Source organism: Penicillium robsamsonii, assembly GCF_028829455.1.
Source record: "Penicillium robsamsonii strain IBT 29466 chromosome Unknown utg000003l_segment0_segment0, whole genome shotgun sequence".
NCBI classification, from domain to species: domain Eukaryota; kingdom Fungi; phylum Ascomycota; class Eurotiomycetes; order Eurotiales; family Aspergillaceae; genus Penicillium; species Penicillium robsamsonii.
In genome coordinates this window covers 6,492,559-6,514,430 of record NW_026643221.1, presented here as the reverse complement: position 1 = coordinate 6,514,430, position 21,872 = coordinate 6,492,559, and the positions used below count along the sequence as shown (strand labels likewise).

The 21,872-nt window shown below is 46.7% G+C and overlaps 7 protein-coding genes across 7 annotated transcripts; 3 read left to right on the top strand and 4 right to left on the bottom strand.

Annotated features, from left to right (window-relative positions):
• Positions 1–740: 740 nt before the first annotated feature.
• Positions 741–2,770, top strand: N7447_007223 (methylisocitrate lyase ICL2; the record flags this gene model as incomplete). Its single annotated transcript, XM_057231485.1, has 5 exons — positions 741–1,131; positions 1,193–1,481; positions 1,537–1,949; positions 1,999–2,422; positions 2,473–2,770. 5 exons carry the CDS (start codon positions 741–743, stop codon positions 2,768–2,770), a joined length of 1,815 nt encoding a protein of 604 aa, XP_057086575.1.
• A 1,114-nt stretch (positions 2,771–3,884) lies between these two features.
• N7447_007222 (uncharacterized protein) lies at positions 3,885–4,473 on the bottom strand (the record flags this gene model as incomplete). The annotated part of the gene is made up of 4 exons (XM_057231484.1): positions 3,885–3,953; positions 4,198–4,221; positions 4,281–4,346; positions 4,402–4,473. 4 exons carry the CDS (start codon positions 4,471–4,473, stop codon positions 3,885–3,887), a joined length of 231 nt encoding a protein of 76 aa, XP_057086574.1.
• Positions 4,474–5,892: 1,419 nt separating this feature from the next.
• N7447_007221 (uncharacterized protein) lies at positions 5,893–6,396 on the bottom strand (the record flags this gene model as incomplete). Its single annotated transcript, XM_057231483.1, has 1 exon — positions 5,893–6,396. The coding sequence occupies one exon, from the start codon at positions 6,394–6,396 to the stop codon at positions 5,893–5,895; it is 504 nt and encodes a 167-aa protein (XP_057086573.1).
• Positions 6,397–9,968: 3,572 nt separating this feature from the next.
• Positions 9,969–13,050, top strand: N7447_007220 (uncharacterized protein; the record flags this gene model as incomplete). The annotated part of the gene is made up of 7 exons (XM_057231482.1): positions 9,969–10,055; positions 10,133–10,553; positions 10,625–10,986; positions 11,062–11,908; positions 11,973–12,156; positions 12,219–12,855; positions 12,913–13,050. 7 exons carry the CDS (start codon positions 9,969–9,971, stop codon positions 13,048–13,050), a joined length of 2,676 nt encoding a protein of 891 aa, XP_057086572.1.
• A 553-nt stretch (positions 13,051–13,603) lies between these two features.
• Positions 13,604–15,879, top strand: N7447_007219 (Zn(II)2Cys6 transcription factor; the record flags this gene model as incomplete). The annotated part of the gene is made up of 7 exons (XM_057231481.1): positions 13,604–13,648; positions 13,717–13,740; positions 13,827–14,301; positions 14,359–14,675; positions 14,734–15,150; positions 15,201–15,433; positions 15,486–15,879. The coding sequence occupies 7 exons, from the start codon at positions 13,604–13,606 to the stop codon at positions 15,877–15,879; spliced, it is 1,905 nt and encodes a 634-aa protein (XP_057086571.1).
• An 890-nt stretch (positions 15,880–16,769) lies between these two features.
• On the bottom strand, positions 16,770–18,260 carry N7447_007218 (DUF3237 domain-containing protein; the record flags this gene model as incomplete). The annotated part of the gene is made up of 5 exons (XM_057231480.1): positions 16,770–16,854; positions 16,914–17,208; positions 17,264–17,584; positions 17,644–18,135; positions 18,192–18,260. The coding sequence occupies 5 exons, from the start codon at positions 18,258–18,260 to the stop codon at positions 16,826–16,828; spliced, it is 1,206 nt and encodes a 401-aa protein (XP_057086570.1). The 3' UTR covers positions 16,770–16,825.
• A 1,079-nt stretch (positions 18,261–19,339) lies between these two features.
• On the bottom strand, positions 19,340–21,675 carry N7447_007217 (Rad21/Rec8 N terminal domain protein; the record flags this gene model as incomplete). The annotated part of the gene is made up of 6 exons (XM_057231479.1): positions 19,340–20,566; positions 20,625–21,093; positions 21,158–21,292; positions 21,351–21,491; positions 21,552–21,588; positions 21,657–21,675. 6 exons carry the CDS (start codon positions 21,673–21,675, stop codon positions 19,340–19,342), a joined length of 2,028 nt encoding a protein of 675 aa, XP_057086569.1.
• Between the last annotated feature and the right edge of the window lie 197 nt (positions 21,676–21,872).

Sequence of the window (21,872 nt, the reverse complement as noted above, 5' to 3'; positions counted from 1 at the left end):
AATTGGTCTAAGTATAAGCTTTAGAAAGAAGTATCGAAATGAAGTGATATGAGGAAGTGCAGGAAATGTAAGGCCATAGTGAGAGTCAAGTCAATTGAAATTGATGGTTGTTAAGGTCAGAATACAGGTGGTTGTAGGAGGAATACCATAACACTGGTGGTGAAACTAGAGGCCATCTCTAATCAAGAGGCACTTGGACGGTTACCATGACCCGTAGGTAATAATAATTTCAATAACCATGTACCACCACACAGACGATGAAAGATGGGGCACCCGCATGAGGACTACTTATTCAGAAAAGAATCATTCCCCAAGGCTTTTGCATATTAAACATCGAGTGCTATCCTAGGTAGAAAAGATATATCATGAAACTAAATTTCAGTTCAGGGGCGTATTGTCTATAACCCGACCGCCAATAAACAATCTTGGGCGGTGTATTTAGATATAGAGAGGCTGTTAGAACTGAATAAAATATCGAGAACGGAGACGGCACTGGCAAATTATGTACAAGCAGCCGTGTTGTAGTCGAGGTAGCCCTTTGGACCTGCCTGTGTCCCGAGGTCGATGCCAAGGATTAGTCATGTAGCGAACATCGGACCTCCCTCGGTGGCGGGGAAACCCCAGATGTTCACGGCCCGAGGTCAAGCGGAGCCCTTCCAAGGTTACTTTTGTTTTCTTTCCTCGACTTTCTTTTCAATCTGTTTCAATTCACTTGCTCTTTCACTTATATTGCGCCAGCCATGTTTCGCTCGATACGACGATTGCCCCGACGTGTTCCCGTTGTGTCTACTGTTTCTGCACGTTCATTGCGGCCATTCACAAGCGGTTATACTCGGATGACGCCTGTGCAGCCCCCCGTATCCACCACCCTTCCCTCGGACGCATACCAGCTTTTGTCCACACAAGATAAATCAGGGGAAGCTGAAGATGCGCTCTACGACCAACAGATTCGCGATGTGGAATCATGGTGGAATTCCTCTCGGTACGAAGGCATTAAGCGTCCTTACACGGCGGCAGATGTTGTGAGCAAGCGCGGGTCCTTGCAACAAACATACCCCAGTTCTTTGATGGCGCGGAAACTTTTTAATCTTCTCAATGAGCGAGCGGCTGCTGGCGAGCCCGTTCATACCAGTGAGTCCTTGACCGGCTGAACTGCAATTGCGACGAAGCTGACATCGGTTCTGCACACAAGTGGGAGCTATCGACCCCGTCCAAATGACGCAGCAAGCCCCCAACCAAGAGATTTTGTATGTTTCAGGCTGGGCTTGCTCTTCACTTTTGACCAGTACCAATGAAGTATCCCCCGATTTCGGCGATTATCCCTACAATACCGTGCCGAACCAGGTCCAGCGTTTGTTCAAGGCCCAGTCCATGCACGACCGGAAACAGTGGGACGCGAGGCGAAAGATGACCCCCGATCAGCGAAAGGCTACACCTTACACTGATTATATGCGACCAATTGTTGCCGATGGTGATACCGGGTACGTTAATAGTTGCGAGTGAATGCACAAAGTATTACTAATTCTCTCGATGTAGCCATGGTGGCTTGTCGGCTGTTTTAAAACTCGCCAAGCTATTTGCAGAGAATGGTGCTGCAGCTGTTCATTTTGAGGATCAGTTGCACGGCGGAAAGAAGTGTGGTCATCTTGCAGGCAAAGTGCTCGTTCCAATGGGTGAACACATCAACCGACTGGTCGCAGCCCGATTCCAGTGGGATATGATGGGATGTGAGAACTTGGTCATTGCCCGAACAGATTCCGAGAGTGGCCGACTCATCAGCAGCGCCATTGATGTGCGTGATCACGAATTCATCCTTGGTATCACGGCAGATGTGGAACCTCTGGCCGAGACCCTCCAAGCCATGGAACGAGAGGGCGCCTCACCTAAAGAGATCGACGCATTTGAGCTTGAATGGGTCAAGAAGCACAAGCTTGTTACCCTGGACGAAGGTATGCTTATTGATTCTCTGTCGAACGATCGTTTACTAATAATATGTAGCCGTCGATGCCCATCTTGAGTCGGAGGGCGCTCCCCAGTCTGCTCGGGATGCATACAAGGCCTATGTCAAGAAGAACCCGGACCTTTCCTTCTCTCGTCGCCGTGCCCTGGCGAATGATTACGCCAAAACACCTGTTCAGTGGTCATGTGATAGCCCGCGTACTCGCGAGGGATTCTACCACTATTCCGCCGGATTCCCTGCTGCGACCAAGCGCGCAAAGGAGTTTGCTCCTTACGCAGATCTTCTCTGGGTTGAAACCGGCGACCCAGATGTTCAGAAGGCCGGAACGCTTGCCGGCGAAGTGCGGGCGGCGTACCCGGGCAAGAAGCTTGTTTACAACCTCAGCCCTTCATTCAACTGGATGGGACAAGGATTTGATGAGGCTTCCCTCAAGTCCTTTATTTGGGATATTGCCAAGCAAGGGTAAGATTAACATCGCATCTATCTTGCTTCGATCCACTAACTTCTTTCAGATTTGTTTTGCAACTCATTTCCCTGGCTGGGCTGCACAGTAATGCCACCATCACGACTGAACTTTCCCGTGCGTTCAAGGAAGAGGGTATGCTGGCCTATGTTCGCCTTGTTCAAGCTCGCGAAAAGGACCTTGGTGTCGATGTTCTCACCCACCAGAAGTGGAGTGGGGCCCCTTATATGGATGGCATCATGGGCGCTATCCAGAGTGGAAGCAGCAGTAGCAAGAGCATGGGTGAGGGTAACACTGAAAAGGGTAGGTCTTCGTGCATTCACTCCATGAAAGCTGCAAACGGCTAACAAATCTTAGGTTTCTAATTTTGACTGAAATATATGTATTGGCAACCGTTTAAATTGGTGACGCTGTTTGATATTGAGATACATCCATGAGCAGAGACAGCATAACGTGCAAATGTCACAACTTTCATTTTCAGCTATCTTACAAACTATTTGTAGAACGTTATAGTCAAAACTCAATTGAGGCGGGCCAAATACCTCTCAATCCTAGGTCTTGTACCATACGTGGCTTTCATAGCTATTATTTAACAACTGAAGATATTATTGGAGACTTTCCAGGATCTCATTACACGAGCACCTTTTGTCCAAAAAAGTCATATTCAGTTAACAGCATCGACTAGTGTACCTCTTTCGAGCTAGCTCAACCATCCCAGCCATGTGAGTATGTCCATATACTCCATCAATTGGAGGCAGCAAGAGGGAGTTTCCGAACGACTAAAAAAAGAACAGAAAAATTAAAAACACAAAAACATACAACAGTGAGGATTCGCTGGTGGTCACCCACCCAACTACTAACTCACCGGCGTGTGGCTTAAGTACGGCTGAGCGGACGGGAAGCCCTGTTTTCCACACCCTATGGTCGTATGTGCTTGATATACCGCTGGATAGGATCATATAGTAACGATAGGTGGTATGCTATTGATAAGGCGAGGGTGAGAATAATAGGGCAATATTATTGTAGTGTTACTGCCACTGTTACATCCCAGTTCGGTTAATAAGAAAGAGTGCATTCAACTAGACAAGCAAAGATAGGAGAAAAGAGAGAAGAAGTAAGTAGTAAATCCCAGAGGATCTTATAGCAGAAGCCCAGTAAGACAAACTCTTCCTAATTAGGAAGTATGCCATTACCCGAATAGGAATAGTAGCAACCCGAGAATAAAGAAATAAAGGAAACAAGCAAAACATGTGATCACATAGATCGTGACAGCTATTACTACAGTATTATTAAATTTACCATAGTATTTCAAGTTTAAGCAAAGAGATATTAAATTACTCGGAGTTATACAAAACCCCAACTAACTCTACACGTCTTCCGTAGATCCGCTGAGTCTGGCTCAATACGGGGAGGGAAAAATGCGAGTTCTTCTCTGTCAGGAACTCCAGGGCCCCCGCCATTTTAATCCAGCAGAAACGTTAGAATCTCTGTGTGTTCGGATGGCCGCCTCGAGTGGACTTCCGTATTCCGCTGGAGCGTCACAGTTAGGAAGCCCGTCAGACTCAGAAACCCAGCCACAGTTAGAAATTATGGGGCATGGTGAGTTAAGGGACCAAAGGCAGGCAGGAGAGAGTTAAATTGGAAAGGAAGCAAAGCTCCGAACCTCCCAACTATCTACATATGAACTAGTGATGACCTAAGGCTTTTGTTGGGCAGAAATGTGGCCTTGTAGCTCAATCCAAACCAATGTGAGATCCGCAGTCTACTTGCATACTCCCTCATTCTCGTGAGCAAGTTGCTGCATGACAGATTAGTCTTTGATGCCACGATGCTTCGGCACAAGAGAAAAAAACCTACCAAGCAGGAACCGCTAGCACAGTATCCTGCGCTGCCATCGGCTTTGCAGGGGAATCCGGCGCCAATCTGAGCAATGGTTAGAGGCTTCAATAATGCTCGGTATTAATTTGTTCAAACTTACCATAACAGGGGGCTTGTCCGCAGCCAAAGTAACGCCTATAATAGCCATAAAGGCGATGGAGATGAAACGCATATTGAGATTGGAGGTATGTCTCGATTTTGGAAATGTGGAATGTGGAATGGTACTAGAGGGATTTCTAAGTCAAGATCAGCAGGGTGATGGTATTTATATTTCTTTGCGAACCCTCTATCCATGTTCGGCATCGAATCTGGAGTCTTGATCGTGTTACAGAGTCGATCTTCGGAGATGAAGCTTGGTCAGGTGCTTTTTTGTTTCAACAATTCTCTTGTCCATCTGCACGCAACGAAACTATTGGATTAAGAAACAGCATCTAGAAATGGGTACATGTTGTTTTTTACATTTTGAACGATGACTTAGATCATGTGTGTCGTTCGTTGAGAATTGGGCCACGCCGTACTACTCCGGAGACGCCAAGTCCAAGTTCGGATTTCCTTCTATTCGTTTTCTTTCCTATAAAGCCACTAGTTTCATAGTTCTCTTACCAGAAGTCTTTTTTCTGGGTGTGTGGAACGGTATTCGTAACGATTGTGCCAGTGGATATGTATAGTCTGATGATATTACCTCTAGCGATGCGTGGATAGCTCGGAAATTTCGATTTAGTCCACACCTGGCACTTAGGCCCATAAATAGTTTGGCCTTGTTTTTTATTGAAGTCTGCATGCTGTGGCACAAAATGATAAAAGCGCGATGATTCTGCAAGGGGGACGATGCTTCAAATGGTCGTCTTGGTACAAATCTGAAGGCCGTCATCAGAACAGTAAACGTAAACACGCAGTCTGTTTGACTTTTTCGCATTTTACATTTTCTGGTTCCCCTACATAGCCTGTTGCTGGACAGGCTTGAGTTCTGCTGTTGAGCACATCGCCAAATGAGTAACGAATTTACGGGACGTGTCAGATTCAGATTGGTATAAACTTCAGGGAAGCCCAATTGAAGTCTGGGCTTGTACTCACGACGATTTAGATCGGGCTTTCCCTGCAGATCAAGCAGCAACTCGACGGGAAGCTGCTGGTGCACCATGTACTCTAAGTATAGACTCCTTATTCCTTCTGCTGTTAGTTTAAGACTTGAACTCATGGGGGTTTGCCTTAGACCATTGGATAAAACTGTTACCGTGTTACACGCAAGTTGCAGTCGCCATTCTATAATGATTATATGAATTGAGTCTCGTTTGGAAGACTGGGGACGAAATAGGTGGTAGTGCAATGGCAGGAAACATTTATTATTCTATTAAGATTGGTGTCAAGAAAGTAAACAAAGAAAGCACTTGAAATCTAATTGTACATTGCATAGTTGCGCCTATGCCTTCAGAGGTGTCACATGATGAAAAAGCTGATATCGAATAGCTCAAAAGAATTGAGACTGTCCATCAAAAGCCCATGAAGACGGCAGTAAACCCAGAGCCAAAAAAAGAATGACAGCCATCAAGAAGATAAATCTTTGAGCAGAGAGACAGTAACCTGGAGATGATCAAATTCCGACGAACACGGCAGAGGCAAACAGAGTTGAAAGAAGCATGACCGCCTTCAAGCTAGTATGGGCCTTGGGCACAGAGACATCCGCCCCAGAGCTAGTACTGGTGCTAGTCGCTGCGTTCTCCGTCGAGGTACCCGTTGATGTCTTGTCGGCAGATGTTTTCGAAGCGGTTTCCGTTTCCGATGCAGTCGGGTACGAAGTTGCCGTTGCAGTGGCATTGGTTTCTCCGTGGCACCACACGTCCTTCCAGGCGACTTTAGCGTCGTAAAGACAGTCGGTAAGATCTTGAATTGACTGATCAATGGCCAGGGCGTAGAGAGCACAGTCATCGTTATAGGAAGTTACCCCTGCGGGCTTCGCGCATTTTGAAAGGAGTTCTTTATACTTGTCGGTGTTGGGGACTCCACATGATGCATCTTTGATGGGAATTTCGTACTGGGCTGCGGTCCCACAACCCGTGGTGGTTGCCAGCGCCCCGGTCGTTGTTGTAGTTGACATGATTTTGAGATTTGAAGGGATTTCGAGGAGTGACTTTTAATTTCATTTAGTGTCGTATCTTTGGTTCATATGACCCTTTATAGTCGTTTGGCCCTTTTTTTATGGACCCTTCGTTGATTGAACCATAGCCCTAGGCTATTGACGGCTATTTTTAGTCGGTGTTGTCAGTCTTGTTATTGCGCCAAGTGTTCATGAAACTGCCAAGGCAATTTATATGCGACTGGTGAATAAGGAAGACATGTTCCGTTTCCCCACAGAGAGGGATAAAAACAAAAACAATATAAACCACTTTATACGCCTCCTTCTCCTGATCCCGGTTTATAGTGGGTCGGGCTGAGCTGGGCAGGAGGCCCGGCACGTATGTTTCCAATCGCATGACTTTCGGCACTCCTTTTCCGAGAACACAGTTGTATACTGTAAACTATTGAAGTTTCCAAATCATGTCGTCGACAGCTTTCGACTTTTTGAAGTCGGTTTCATTGCCATTTCCGATGGCTTAGGGCATCTTCGCTCTAGAATATTGGAGATTCCAGCATTTTCTGATTCCAATGAAAGTCATATATTTGAGACGAGGGCTCGCATTTGTTCGGGCAATGCTTAGTTTGGTCGCTTGACCTGGCCCTGCACAAAATGCGCCTCCTATTGCCCTTGGTCAGTAAAAAAATGTACTGCAGATGGTAACTATACCGTCGATCGGTTTGCCAAGGCAGGAGGGAGCGAATGCTAAGCCCCCTGCAGTGATCCAGTCGTTGGGCCCATTCCAACTCTACGAGGCTCGAAGGAACTGCTATATTTGCGAGTCAGTTTAGATATGTTTTGTCTACTCCGGCCTTATCAACTTGAGTGCTGAGCGCCCGAGGATCATACCGTCGGCTGGCCTCCTCAAGTAGTGCAACATTGAAGTCATTTTATTCTAAAGGTGTCAAAATATGCTTGATTAACTACCTGTCTATCTGTGGTAGCCCTAAAGCCACAATACTATAAGCCCTCCATAGCCAACAACATACCTGTTGTATCGTCGGTAGGAGCCGAATCTTCACAAATCTTCTGGGGCAGAAGAAGTTAGAACAGACTAAGTCAGCCATAGGAAGTAGCTGGCTCTGTGGGCTTATATATGGCCCACAGGGCGCTAGAGAGAGATTCCAACTTGTGAGTTTGGTACGGAGTACCAATTCTGTCACAACCCGAGTCAGTATATTTATCTACTTAGTGGGTGCAGTACCAAGAAGTTGTCTTTTGATTCCAGTATTTGATTTCAGACGCAGCGATCAAGTATACGAAATTATCCAACGACCGTAGAAAATAAAGACAAAGCATGTCTGGTAATAAAACCGACAGAGATATGATGAAGGGAATGAGTTTGGTAAAGCTAAATAGCACTAAATAACATGGAGATGGAGGAATATCAGACAAAAAGGAAGGGCTGCACAAGGGGGTTGAAAGAGTAAGCAAAAAGAGAGATGTAGAAAACCCCAAAAAACAAACTCAGCTCCTTTCTTTGGAGCATGAGGTTGGGCCCATAACGTAGACAGGAAATTCGAGATCTCGGATGATGGTCTGATGCTGAATAAGAAAAGTAAGTATTAGCCATGATCAAAATAACCAAGAAGCGTTGAGCCGTATTTACCCTGAAATCCCCAACAAGAAATGCGAGCCTTAAATTAAGCTTGTATATTCTCCTGATGTTGCAAACTTCGAAGCTTGAAGTGACCTCAGGAGGAAGTCGGTGGTTGGCCCATATGATATCATTCAAATTGACCGTTGAGTCTCCAGGTACATCTCCAAGACCTATCGGATAATTTAAATTGGCCATACTTTGCACGATCCACGTGCTAGTAGATGACTCTGATGTTCCTTGCGCTTTGACGTGTGTCGTTTCGACCAGCATGGTTTGGAATGCACTCAGCAGTATGTTGCAGGCCGAATCTCCAAGTTTCGTGATTTTTATACTCAAAGGAATTGAGTTATCGAGGAAAAGACAGGGTCCATTTCGAAGTTCGGTGTCGATTCGGAAGGATAAAGGTGAATCAGCGCCGAGGATGCGCTGGTTGACGCTGAAGAAGCATTGTTGCTTCAAGGGCTGTTGATAAGGTATCGGGTCCGACAATGCATGAAATGTGATATTTTGTGTCTTGATGATGGTCAGCAATGAGTTCAATGCAATTTTCATTGCGGAGTAATTGTTGGAGAAATTGGGTAGTTCCTTGCCTTTTTCACGATACTTTTGCCAGCAACAACCACACTTAACGAATATTGAATCTCAGCCAGTGACTCTGACCCCCCTGTCGAGGGTGGAGTCCTCCTCAACAGGTGGGATTTGCTTTTGGGCCAGCCAACATTTACACATCCAATTTGCGGTTTGTTTGACCAGCGCCCGGTTTTGTAGCATTCGATGACTTGTGGGATCTAAACAAATTCAACCCCCAATTAGACACAGATAGGTATAAGTTGTTTTGATTGTCATTGGTACTAACAGTGATAGAAAATTGGAGAATATGATTTCCGCTTCCGATAGTTACACTGGAGCAGTTTGCATTCATCAAATGGTCGGAGGGAAACAGGCGGTGAGATTTTTTGAACAGCTGAAGGTTGTTGATGTTAATGATCATAATCAAGATGCAAGATACGGCCCGGGTAGCCATTTTTCCACATACATTATGCGTTTCCGTGCGTCTGCTTTGACTCAGCCGGGATGTGGCTGTCCCCGACAAGTTCAGGACGATGGTTGACAAGTCGGCCGGCGACTCGGTATGCAATATTACCTCGCCTGATACTGTATCTCGAGGAGTATACTCTGGCTCTTTCTCGTCCAGTCTCAACTCCACTTTCATCGTGGGTTGTGAGAACCCGAGTGAGCTCATATTGAACAGCATGGGGGGAGATGAGTTAAGGCGAGTGGTATGGTTGGAAATAATTAGTGATAACTCTCGCACTTATGCTTAAAAGGGTCTAATCTGGCAGTTAAAACACTGCAAACTCTCAATTTGGTAAAGAAATAATGGTACGTAAGAAAACTTCACTGCATGTCTCACTTCCAAGTGACCCCGAATTTCGGCGTAATCAGAATTTTGTGCCTCGTGGGAATGGAATTCTAGTTATTTTTAATCGGTCAGGGAATTCATGTTGAAATATGAAAATGATGAACACCAGGAGGACCCAGTAGGACAATTGGACCCATAATATAGTTTGCTCTATGCCTATTGGCTGGGGGCTCAAAGAATAAGGGTGTTTTAGCCTCATGCTAAGGTACAGGGCTTGTTATCTGATTGGCCAATCCATCTAGTGAAGATGTGGGGTCCCGACTTAAAATAGCCGGTTATCTTCAATTTCAGTTAGAGCGAGAGAGTGTGTACTAGCTTGGTGTTTGTTTTTCTCTTCAACGAGGAGGACCCTTCAATTCTTCCCAAGTTCAATGATGTTCCATGCAAAGTGTACTGCGCGGCATATTTGTACAGCCTGTCACACTTTAATTCAAACCGGCTTGGCAAGGATTTCTAGGACTGCGTCTCGGACTTGCAGCTTACACACCTTCAGTATTCCGTTGTTCCACATTAAGTCCAGGTCGGTGCATCATGAACCCTTTTAATCGGCCTTACTCATTTCATTATGCACGACAAGGCGATGAAAGCGACGGCCTGGGTGATGGCCATTCGCCTCGGGTAAGTGTATATGAAGTGGAGATTGCTGGATCTCCAGACATGCGGCAAGCCGAACTGACATTTCCGGCCCTTGTCAGAATACTGAGCTCTCAAATGAGCACTCCATCTCCCTACTTCCTCCACCCCATTCTACTGCCTTGTCTCTCAGCCCCTTCGACGACCCAGTCTCTTCGAGTGAAGTGACTCGCCGACCGTATCCCTCTTCATATGCTGAGGTCAATAGCCACAGACCAGAGTCGATGGAATCACTAGACCTCCCTGATCAGATCAGATTACACAACCTTTCCAACCAGGGCTCTGCTATCTCCTCTTCCAAAGAATCGGGCCCACGACACAAAGGAAGTAGCATTCGTCGATATCCCACACGGCGAATCAAGTTGACCCAAGGCTCGGTCTTAAGTATCAACTATCCAGTACCAAGTCCTATACGCAATGCTATTCAGCCTGAGTATCGAGATTCGGAGGGGGAACTTCCTGAAGAGTTCACGCAAATGAGATGTGAGTAGTCGCAATGTGCCAGATTCAACCCCATCATGATAACCTAACTTTTTTTTTTCTTTCCTTATTAGACACTGCTGCAACATGTGATCCGGATGAATTTACGCTACGCAATGGTTATAATCTCCGTCCTTCGATGTATAATCGGCACACTGAACTTCTCATTGCCGTCACATACTACAACGAGGATAAAGTACTAACCGCTCGCACCTTGCATGGGGTAATGCAAAATGTACGAGATATTGTGAAATTGAAAAGGACAGAGTTCTGGGATAGAGGTGGTCCCGCCTGGCAGAAGATTGTCGTCTGCCTTGTCTTCGATGGGATGGATCCCTGCGATAAAAATACACTCGACGTTCTGGCAACCATTGGCGTTTTTCAAGATGGTGTGATGAAACAAGATGTGGATGGAAGAGAAACGGTCGCTCATATTGTTTGTATTCCCACCTCTCAGCCCTTCTGGATTCCAATACCCAGGGAAATATTCAGATTCTAATGCTTTTTCTAGTTTGAATATACCACACAGTTGTCGGTTACCCCAAAACAAGAGCTTGTCCGCCCGTACAAAGACGACCCTATGAATCTACCCCCGGTACAGATGATGTTTTGCCTTAAGAAGAAGAATACTAAGAAGATCAACTCACATCGGTGGTTATTCAATGCATTTGGGCGCATTTTGAATCCCGAGATCTGCATTTTGATCGACGCGGGCACAAAACCCGGACCTAAGTCTTTGCTAGCCCTATGGCAGGCCTTCTACAACGATAAGAATCTCGGCGGGGCCTGTGGTGAAATTCACGCGCTTCTGGGCCACCGATGGAAGAAGCTCCTCAATCCGTTGGTTGCGGCGCAAAACTTCGAATACAAAATCTCGAACATCCTGGACAAGCCGTTAGAGAGCAGTTTTGGCTATGTGAGCGTACTTCCAGGTGCCTTTTCTGCCTATCGGTATCGCGCTATTATGGGCAGACCTCTAGAGCAGTATTTCCATGGAGACCACACGCTAGCTCAGAAGCTCGGTAAGAAAGGAATTGATGGGATGAATATTTTCAAAAAGAACATGTTCCTTGCAGAAGATCGCATTCTTTGCTTTGAGTTAGTGGCCAAGGCTGGCAACCAGTGGCACCTCACGTACGTGAAAGCGTCGAAAGGCGAAACAGACGTCCCAGAACTACCAGCAGAGTTCCTAAGTCAACGGCGGCGATGGCTGAATGGCTCTTTTGCGGCATCGCTATATTCCATCATGCATTTCGACCGGATATATAAGAGCGGCCATAGCATCGTTCGGTTGATATTGCTTCATGTCCAATTGGTTTACAATGTGTGCCAGTTAGTTATGACATGGCTGTCACTCGGTATGTTGCTGGTCCTCTTTGGGGGCTTCGATGAGTCCTATGCCAGACCACTAACATGTATTAGCATCCTACTGGCTCACAAGTTCTGTCATCTTGGACATTGTGGGAACACCAAGTGCGACCAACAAATTCAAAGGGTGGCCTTTTGGGAATGATGCTACCCCGATTGTCAATAACATGTTGAAAATTGGTTACCTGTCCTTCCTTATGCTTCAATTTATCCTAGCTCTCGGAAATCGACCAAAGGGGTAAGTATTAGGGCCAAGAGATGGCTATTTCCTTTTGCTTCAAAGCTAACATTCAACCACAGATCAAAATTCCTGTACACGCTCTCCTTCCTCTACTTTTCCGTGGTCCAACTCTATCTCCTCATCTTGTCGTTTTACCTCGTTGCGCAGGCAATGACACCCGAGAACCTCGAATTCGATTTCGACCATGGGTTTGCGGCACTCGTATCGGGTTTTATTGCCTCAACGGGTGGACTTGTTCTGATCGCCTTGGTCTCAACATACGGAATCTACTTCCTTGCCAGCATACTCTACGCCGACCCCTGGCATATGTTCACTTCATCTTGGGCCTATTTCCTTGGAATGCCTTCCTCGATCAATGTTCTGATGGTCTACGCATTTTGCAATTGGCATGATGTTTCATGGGGTACAAAGGGATCCGACGCACCCGAGAAGCTTCCATCAGCGCAAACCAAAAAGGATGATGAAGCGCCTTTTGTTGAGGAGCTGGACAAGCCTCAAATCGACATTGATGAGCAATTTGCAACCACTGTGAAGCGGGCCTTGACTCCCTGGAAAGAACCGGATGAGGACGACGGAGTGGCCCTTGATGATTCATACAAAGCATTCCGAACAAATCTAGTGCTGCTATGGACCTTCAGTAATGGCCTTCTGGCGTTGTTAATCAACAACCTCAGCATCGACCGGCTCTGCCTAACGGTACGTTGAATTGAGTTCGAGTTCCTCCTGTTTATTTTCAGCCACTAACTGACATAGTCAACATCTACACCTCGAACCGCATGGTATTTTAAAATCATTCTGTGGACTACTTCTGGTCTCTCCATTTTCCGATTCTTTGGAGCACTGTATTTCCTAGTGAAGACCGGGGTCTTGTGCTGCGTTTCCAGGCGTTGAATCCAGGCTCGGAATGTTAGAGGGGTTCCGGCTTGGAGAGTGGACAATTGCAGGTCCTTTGATTGAGTCAAGACTATACTATCTTTGTTAGACACCATGTCTCTTCCAAGAAAATACATAAACTATCTAATGCCATACCATGGTTCAGGCTTACAAATTCAAATTCAAGCCGAGGTTCCCCCGAAAGAGTATAAGAGCAAAAGTTCAATGCCAAGCACCCATACCTGAACGCTTGGCAGGTTGACCGGAGAAGCACCTATGTTGCACATGTAGTACGTAGATGTAGTATGTAATCACCTCTCTAATTTTACTAAAGTACTGAACGAGCTATTTCGCCTTTATGAACTTGTAATAAACACTTGGACAAATATATATGGATGCCAAGAAAAGTATAATCCGCCCCAGAGCGATTAATGCTGCCTATTCTGCCCAGATGTCGGTTTGCTCCGCTGGACGAAATTTCTGATTCAAATCGTACTTTTTTATTATTTTTAGACCTCTCAAGGCTGGACTCTTATTTTACTCCACTCTCGCCATAATTTCACTGCAAAGGATGTCGACCGAGATGTCACTCGAGAAGCAGGGGCCTCAATTAGTGGTATGTATCTCTCACCCGAAACTCCCCCCCCCCCCCCCCAAATTGGCCGGTACTAATGCCAACTGCAGTGTGACCTCTGTCATTCGCGCAAGGTAAGACCCCTTGAGAAATATGTCTATCTATATCTATACATGTACATACCTATATTCAATCCGCAATTTGCTGACTAGATACACAGGTCCGGTGCGATAGGCGCGATCCATGTGGCAATTGCCAGGATGCAGGTATCTCCTGTAATCGTCAAAGAGCTGTAAGGCGCAAGTGTCTGAAGAGCCGCCCCCAGGCTTACTCCCGCAGCCCTTCCCACCGTTCCCGGCGAAGAGTAACGCCTGATCATCATGTTGATGAAGGGAACTCGGAAATCTTACCAGTCCTCCGCTCTAACCCAGCTCACGATTTCACCGATCTACGTGGAGTTAACGCTGGGGGTTTATATGATCCGGTTTATGATGCGCAAATGACAATCCGGCATCAACTATACCATATGCCCGGTCTCACGCTAGACAGACGCAGTGTGCTTGAAACAGCCTTATCCGTCATAAGAATATTGTCTGACAATTCGAGATCACTGGTAGAAGACAGCCTTAATGATCGTCAAGAGGAAGTTTCCTCTCGAAGCCTGTCTGTGGAATTCCTGACCTGGATGTTGAAAGGTATATCGATATTTAACTAAATGCGTTACAAAGCCAATACTGATCATGAAACTCCAGATATTCGCACGGACAGATTTGGAGTCTTCGTTGTGGATTACTTTAGACATATCTCCATCCCGTCATTGAAGAATATGGGTCTTTCACTCCTTCGTGGCAACATATCAACTCGCGAATCCATCATCTACACCGTTTGCGTTAATGCCGTTGCCTACAAGTTTATCACTACGGTGATAAGTCTTGAACAAGACACCGACCTCGCCCTCGAACTGAGGAAGAATGCCACAGAATATCGAGCAACCGCCCAGGCCGCATTAAAGCAGATCCCACTGCTAATACCCCCATCTCTTGCGCTATTACAGGCTATCATATGTGGTGTAAGTCCCTGAATCCCGTCCCTGTATTCTTTTTTCGACGGAACTAATCCATACCTAGATATTCCTTCACCAAGGGTCTGGAGATGTCGATTTAAGCGGCGACCTCACCAAGGCCGCCTGTAACACATGCATTGACTTGGATCTTCAAACGAAAGTTCTCTGTGGAAGTGCAAGCGAGGAAGAGCTTTTCTGTTTCCTATGGTGCTACACTTTGGACAGAAACCATGCTTTCAAATCACGAACTTCACGCTGCCTTCTCGACGTTCAGCTACCAGCCACTTTCAGCGACCTTTATCCAACTTACCCTCCCATGGCCGAACATTTCTTGATTTATCTAGATCTGGCTCGGGTGCAAGATACGGTGATTTCATATCTGCCTGATAGCTTAGTGGCTCTCAACAATTCCTCGTTGCTGTACAGCACTGGAGAATACATGCTACTGCAGATGCAATATATCGAGCAAAGAATGACACACGTGAGTCATACTCCCTGTTCCTTCATGCGCAATTTCTTACCCGGGTACAGATGGCATCGTTGTCATTTGAGTGGAAAGGACTCGACTCGCAGACCGAAATGTCCGCCCTCAAGTTCGCCTATCAATCAGTCATGACCGGAATCCTATACCTCCTCCAATCCGATCCCACCCAAACAACCCGCTCAACAGAGAGCTACCTTCAGTCAGCACGCCGAGAACTCTCGGCGCTTGTATCTATGTGTCACTCGGCAGAGAAGCAAACCGCAGTCAACTTTTTGAACTGGTGAGTACCCAATACCCACACTAGGTAAATATTTCATCTCTAATATACACAGGACGATTCTACTCTACCCAGCAACGGCATACCTAGTCCTATTCTGCAACGTCGTCGCGACATCCGACATCGGCGATTTCAACCTCATGAAAGCTATCGCGGATTGCCTAGCTCAAACCGGAATCAGCTACCCCCTTGTACAATTACGAACCCTGTACCAGAAATTTCTAGGCCTTTCTCAGGAGTTTTTCAACGATGAGCGCAATGCGCTTCAGAGGATCAGTTCACCTCAATTGGGAAGCCCGCTTTCTAACTCAGTTGGGAACCCGTTTGCGATTACGTGGGGTGCAGATGATTCGGTTTTCAATCCGTTTGTTTTCACTGGATCAGAAAGTTTCTCTGGTATGTTGAGTATGCCGGAGATTGATCCGTCTCTACCATACAATTTTGATTGAAGTGTAATATGCTTGGCAGGTTGGTTGGATTTGGTACGGTGTTTTTGTATTGGTATACAAGGGCTTTGCATGGATATAATGTCAAATTAATTCTTCGATTTCTCTACATGATGATATACAACTAAGTGGTATATGAAATATTCGAAGTTATATTTGTGGTACGTACAGGTATATACCGTCGGCGTTAAGTACGGTCTTGTGGTACATGACGGCGGTTATATATCCCGTTCTATATTATTTCAAACCGAAGATACTTCGAAAATTCAGGTATCTGCATACATCTACACAAAATCGAATGTTTCCTTATATATGTATATAGAAGGTGACATTACTGCTCTCATAGCTAAATGTAAAATATATAGTTACCAACAAGATTTTTTTTGTATCAAGTACCATGAAACAGAAGAGAAATTAAACAGACCGGGACCGATGTTCATTCGTATCATTGAAAATGAAATGACAACATGAATATATTGCATATCAAATTTGGACGGAAATTTGACTCGAAAGGAAAAAAACCCCGTGAAGATAGGGCATGAAAAATTGAGATCAATATAACAAGAAGCATCTCAAAGGCTAGCAATACCTTACAAGGCCGACTATTTTGAGATAGATAGCCGTCAAAGAATTACACCAGAAGAAAAACCATAAAATACGAACGAAATCAAGAGCAGGCATATCGCAGAGCTCAGACAATCGGCTTCATTGCGGCGGACACATGAGAAACCAGGTTGGCGGGGTATACCCATGGTTCGAAATCAAACAAATAGAGTCGGAAGAACGAAGTCGTGGTGAGAAGAATCGAATCGTAGAAACGTTGCGCCGCGTATCAAGAAATGGCAAAGTAGAAACACCGTTTTCCCATCAGAAAGTGGAAGCTGAAGTTAAAAAGACACGAACTCGCTGAATAACGGACAAGACATCATCGGTTGACAAGGATATTGACCTAGTTGACACGGAACGAGTCGAAGATGACTGCATGACTAGTTAGTACGGAAGAATCGTGGGGGGAAAAAAGGATCAAAGAACCCTACCTTCATGACCTCTGCGGCAACCGCTGCCGATCCACATCAAGGTGTTCAAGAATGTGTATCGCTCATCGCCGGTCTCCATGGACAGGTTAACCCGGTACTTGTAGCTGCCGGGGTTGACACCATCTGCCATATTGGCATCAATGACCTTTTCGAGCACATCCTTGGCGCCTGTCAACCATCCTTCTGTGCGCACAATGATAAATGCAGGTGGCTCATCGACAGTCTGAAGGATATAACTCGCGCGAAGGTTGGTAGTGGAATCTTTGGTGACGATCTGTGTATCTTGACCACCGGGCTGTTTTCAAAAGTTAAACACTGACAAGAAATGATTGGAGGCGATTCAGGCTTACCAGAACGATGCCCTTACCCCATCGACCGGCCCATTGACCGCCGATGAACGAGACCCATTCTCTTTGGCCCCAGATGCTGGGGCCAACAGACACCTTGGGGTTCATTTTGATGCTCATGCGGAAATCCAGCTCCAGCGAGGGCGCAGGGATCTGAAGTGATCGGGCAACGTCGCCTTCGGGGAATGTGTGGAGCAGGTTGTTGGCGGGGATGGAGTCCTTCATGACGCTGAGATAGGTGGGACATTCGAGCAGATGCTGGCGCTGGCGACTAGTGTTCTTTGCGCGAACTTGTTGGCAGTAAATACATTGAACGGACAGGCACTATTCCGTACTATTAGCTTGTATGTTATAACACATAAACGCCGAGTAGCTTCCCGTACCTTGTCTTCTTCCTTTGCGCGGAACTCGACGAAAGCTGCATGCACATCGTCTAATGGGGGCGCGGGCAAGCTCGAGTTTGATGTCTTGGCCTTTGGCTTGGGAGTCGGGCGTGAAGGAACGGCGCTTGGCGGCGCGGAGGGAGGGCCAGTGGGCGGAACCGGAGTTGCCATTGTAGCGCGGTTCTGGAGAGCCCCAAGTGGGGTTTGCAACGGAGTACCATGGGCGTTGACACCATTGGTCATGAGGGTGCCGTTGGGAGTTGGGATAGTACCAGGACCAGCTGGGCCTGAGGAGGTGGTTGTCGGGCCATTGGGAGTTCCGGGATAGCCATTAGGAGGACCGATTCCGTTAGGGGCGGCCTGGGCGGGCTGGGAAGGCTGAGGCGCGTTGGGATGACCGCGCAAACCTGGACATTCAAGGAGATGTTGTTTCTGTCGCGAAGTGTTCTTTGCTCGAATTTGTTGACAGTATATACACTGAACGGACAGACACTAAAACGGGTTTTCGTATTAGGGACTGGGTGAAATATTACGAAATACACACGCACCTTATCATCTTCCTTGGCGCGAAATTCGACAAACGCCGCGTGTACCTCCTGGTCGACGGTGCGACCCATGACGGGAGTATGAATAATAGTGTCCAAGAGAATAAACAAAGAAAGTCCGAAAGAAAATGGGTAAAGGTCGCGTATAGGTAAAGTTGGAGGGGTGAGGGAGAAGAAAAGAAAATGGAAAGACGAAGACGGGAGAATACGCGGGTTACGCGCCCTGCGTAATTTGGAGCACTGCTTACGGTACCTGCCGTCTGTAACCTATATTACAATATTTAGATGTATATAGCTATTCGTCTATCAGTCTATTGATCTATTAATTTCAAATCTATATGTTAAGAGTCATCTCACTTAAGTTCTTTGCTTTCCCTTCCATCTGCTGCTTTGGTCGACAAACATCGGCCAAAGGATGAGACTAGCGCTCGGGGACCCTAGAAATATGAAATGTATAAGAATAATGAATAACTGCCCAACAAAAAGCAATTCCAAAATAAACACTTTGAAGAATCTCCATAGATAATTTGCTATGAACGCAACCTCTCTTATACCCCTGGGCAGTCTTAGTTATAACCTGGTAAGCCTAGTCGGTCGGATAATCCAGGGCAAACGAGAGACACTCGGATCAGGCTATGATTGGATTTAGTGGGGGACAATTCTTCTATCTGAATCTCACGCAATAAGCAGAAGCAAAAAAGGCAGGCTAAGATACATATAATAGACAAGACATTGATATTTTATATACTTCTCCGTATACATGTTCATTTCCACGCGATCGAAACATCAGGTATTACTGTTACTTGGACGTCCCGTATCCCATACGCGATACTGTCAACTACTTCAGAGTTACAACATACAGGTTCCTGGTAAGATTGGGGTATATCGAAAAATAAAGATAAATTGGTAGATTTCAAGGTCTTGAGCGACCATACGTATACCCGTAACATCTCGCCCTCTCTCTTACTAAAAATGTTCATTGCGTATCCCGGTGATGTAATACGCCAGCACAGATCGCGTCAATAATATCATCAGCGCTCATAATCGTCGTTCCTGTTCATCCTTCGTGTTTTGGATGTGCTTCCCATCAAGCATGTGTTCATCGACGTCATTCATGGTCGTCATTTAGACCTACGACGCACGGTTCACACTCACATTCCGCATAGTCGCAGGAAAATCTCGCCATAGCGATAGTGGACTGCCCACTCGGTACTTTCGTCAATGTACTCGCCCTGGTGGACATGCAGCACACCCTTTGTAGCGAGCGTGAGAACATTCATCAAAGCCTGAGTCGCAACAGCTCGAGTCGTACCCCCAGGAGGAAGAAGACTCGCGAACGTGGTCTGACTGAGTCTGGTCGGGACCGGGCTAGACGTGTTGCTGTTTGGGCTTTGTGCATTTCCTACTTCGCCATCATTAGCAGTACCCATCTTGCTATGCATAAATTCTATGAAATTCAAGCTTTCCTGATCAAGAGTTGGCTTAGCGCGCTCAAAAGCAGAGCGCTTGCTTGGCGAGATTGAGCTGATATTCTTGCGGTCTGTCGCAAGCTCGCCTTCAAGATAACGGGTGAGATCTAGGTCGTCTCCAAACTCGCCCAGGAGCTCGACGCTAAGTCTGTCTTGTCCACCGAGATAACTACGCCGGGCAAGGGGACTGGCACTCGTGAGACGACTTTTGGCTTTACGTCCTTGAGAAGACAGCTCGCTGACACTGCCGAATCGATGTCTTTGTCGAGAGCTTTGAATAGAAGCGGTGATGTTCCATGGCATCTGGGATGAGTGGTCGTCAAACAGACTCGAAGGGGCATCACGACCGACTTCAACTTCCATGTTGAGGCGGTCGATGTTCTCACGGCTGAGGTGCTCTGCTTGTTCGTCTTTAGCGCGTACTCGACGTCCCTCTGATCTTCCATTGTCATCTGCACTGCGTTTGCGGTCGTTTCGCTGAGGGTATCCACCAACGGCTTCAAACAGATTCTCGCCTGAGTAGAGGTTGAGCGGGTGCAGTTCACGGTCCATTCCGACTCCGACTCCAACGGAGCCGATTCCTTGACCGAAAACCCAGAAAGCAGCGTTTTTCTTCGAAATGGTTGGAATCTTGTTTTGCTGCTTCTGCTTCAGTGCTCCGATCATGTTCGCAACGTATTCATTGTTCCATTGAGCCATTGTTATATTTCGAAGCGTCGTGGTATCGTCGGAGATGATTTCCTTTGGCCGCCTGACTTGGCGGATCCTCGCTGCTTGGATCTCGATTGTGTCTTGAACCCCATCCAGGCCTTCATTTGTCTGGGGAATTGTCGTACCTGCAGTCTGGATGTCGAGCTCTATCATGTGGCCAGTCTTGGCCACTCTATCCTTCTCGTTGTCAATCTGCATCTATTGAGCAGAGTTAATGGACATCTTTTTGGGTTTGGTATGGATGCTTGATACTCACAGGGTCTTCGGAGAGCTGGCGTTGTTGGTCGTCTGTCGGTCCTTCGCTTTCCCTCGGGCCAACAGTGGACTTCCTTGCACGAGGGGACTGCCCTTTGGTACCGAGCTCGATGATATTGCCATCCTCGTCAAATTCAAAGTCAGGTTGAAGGAGAACACCCTCTTCATTGCCTAGGCCTAGCCCCATCATGTTGCCGAATGTGTCTTTCTTCTGCACAGACCCATTTATCTCATCAAGCCCAAGGATAGTACCATCCCCTAAGATATCATCTGATGGGAGCTCAAGGTGCAGGCTTGAAAGCTGCGAAGTGCCAGACAAGCTATTATTGGGCGATTTGGTCCAGATACCACTGAGCTGGCTCGAGCTATCGTCCGTGGGGGTAGTGAAATAGGATAGGTCAATTTCAAGTCCCGGAAGAGCTGTCTCGGGTAGGAAAGACGGGTCGTAAGGTAGGATCAGATTGCTGGGCCTGGGATGGGGTTAGTATTCGACCAACGCCTTACAAATTTATACCACCAACCAGTGGGACTCACCTGGTCTGTCCGGCAGCTGGATCAAGCCCACTCCCCAGAATGATCTTCAACTTGGAGACCATCTTGTCATGCATCGCCTGTGTGTCAAGCAGTGTGTACCCGCACTGTTGATTGTACACTCGAGAGACTCCGTACCTAATACAGGCAACTTGTTAACGTACCCATAGAGACACCACTATGCGGCAGATCTTACAGCAAGCTCCCCTGTAGTCGAAGGGCCATGGGTGCGTCTGGATTGATGATAACTCGGCATGCGTTGGGTACATCCACATCCAGGATCGCTTTTCGGTTCAGTCTTCTAGCAATAGAGCGGGATCCCAGAGTTGCGACTAGCCTGTGAAGAGGGTATTAATAGTCCTGACTTTGAAATCGTGGAAGTGGTGGGTGTTCTTACCATATTGTCGCGACACCATGCTCTGGCGAGGTGAGGACTAGAGCGTGACAAGCAGGTGAGCTTTTGGTCCGAGATAACCATAACCTACGGGACCTTTCGACTTACTTTCATGGCTGTAGAACATGTTTGCGACGTAAGTGGACTCGAATGACCCACAGGCCCTCGAGTCTCTCCACGGCTTGGAATATTAGATGCGAGTTAAGGATAGTGTGATCGGATTGAGCGAAATGTTTTCTGGTAGGAGTTGACGTCGAAGAGAAAGATATCAGTTGCAGAGGTTTGCTGCGACCTCGAGTTTGCCCGTGGACCAGGGTAATGTGT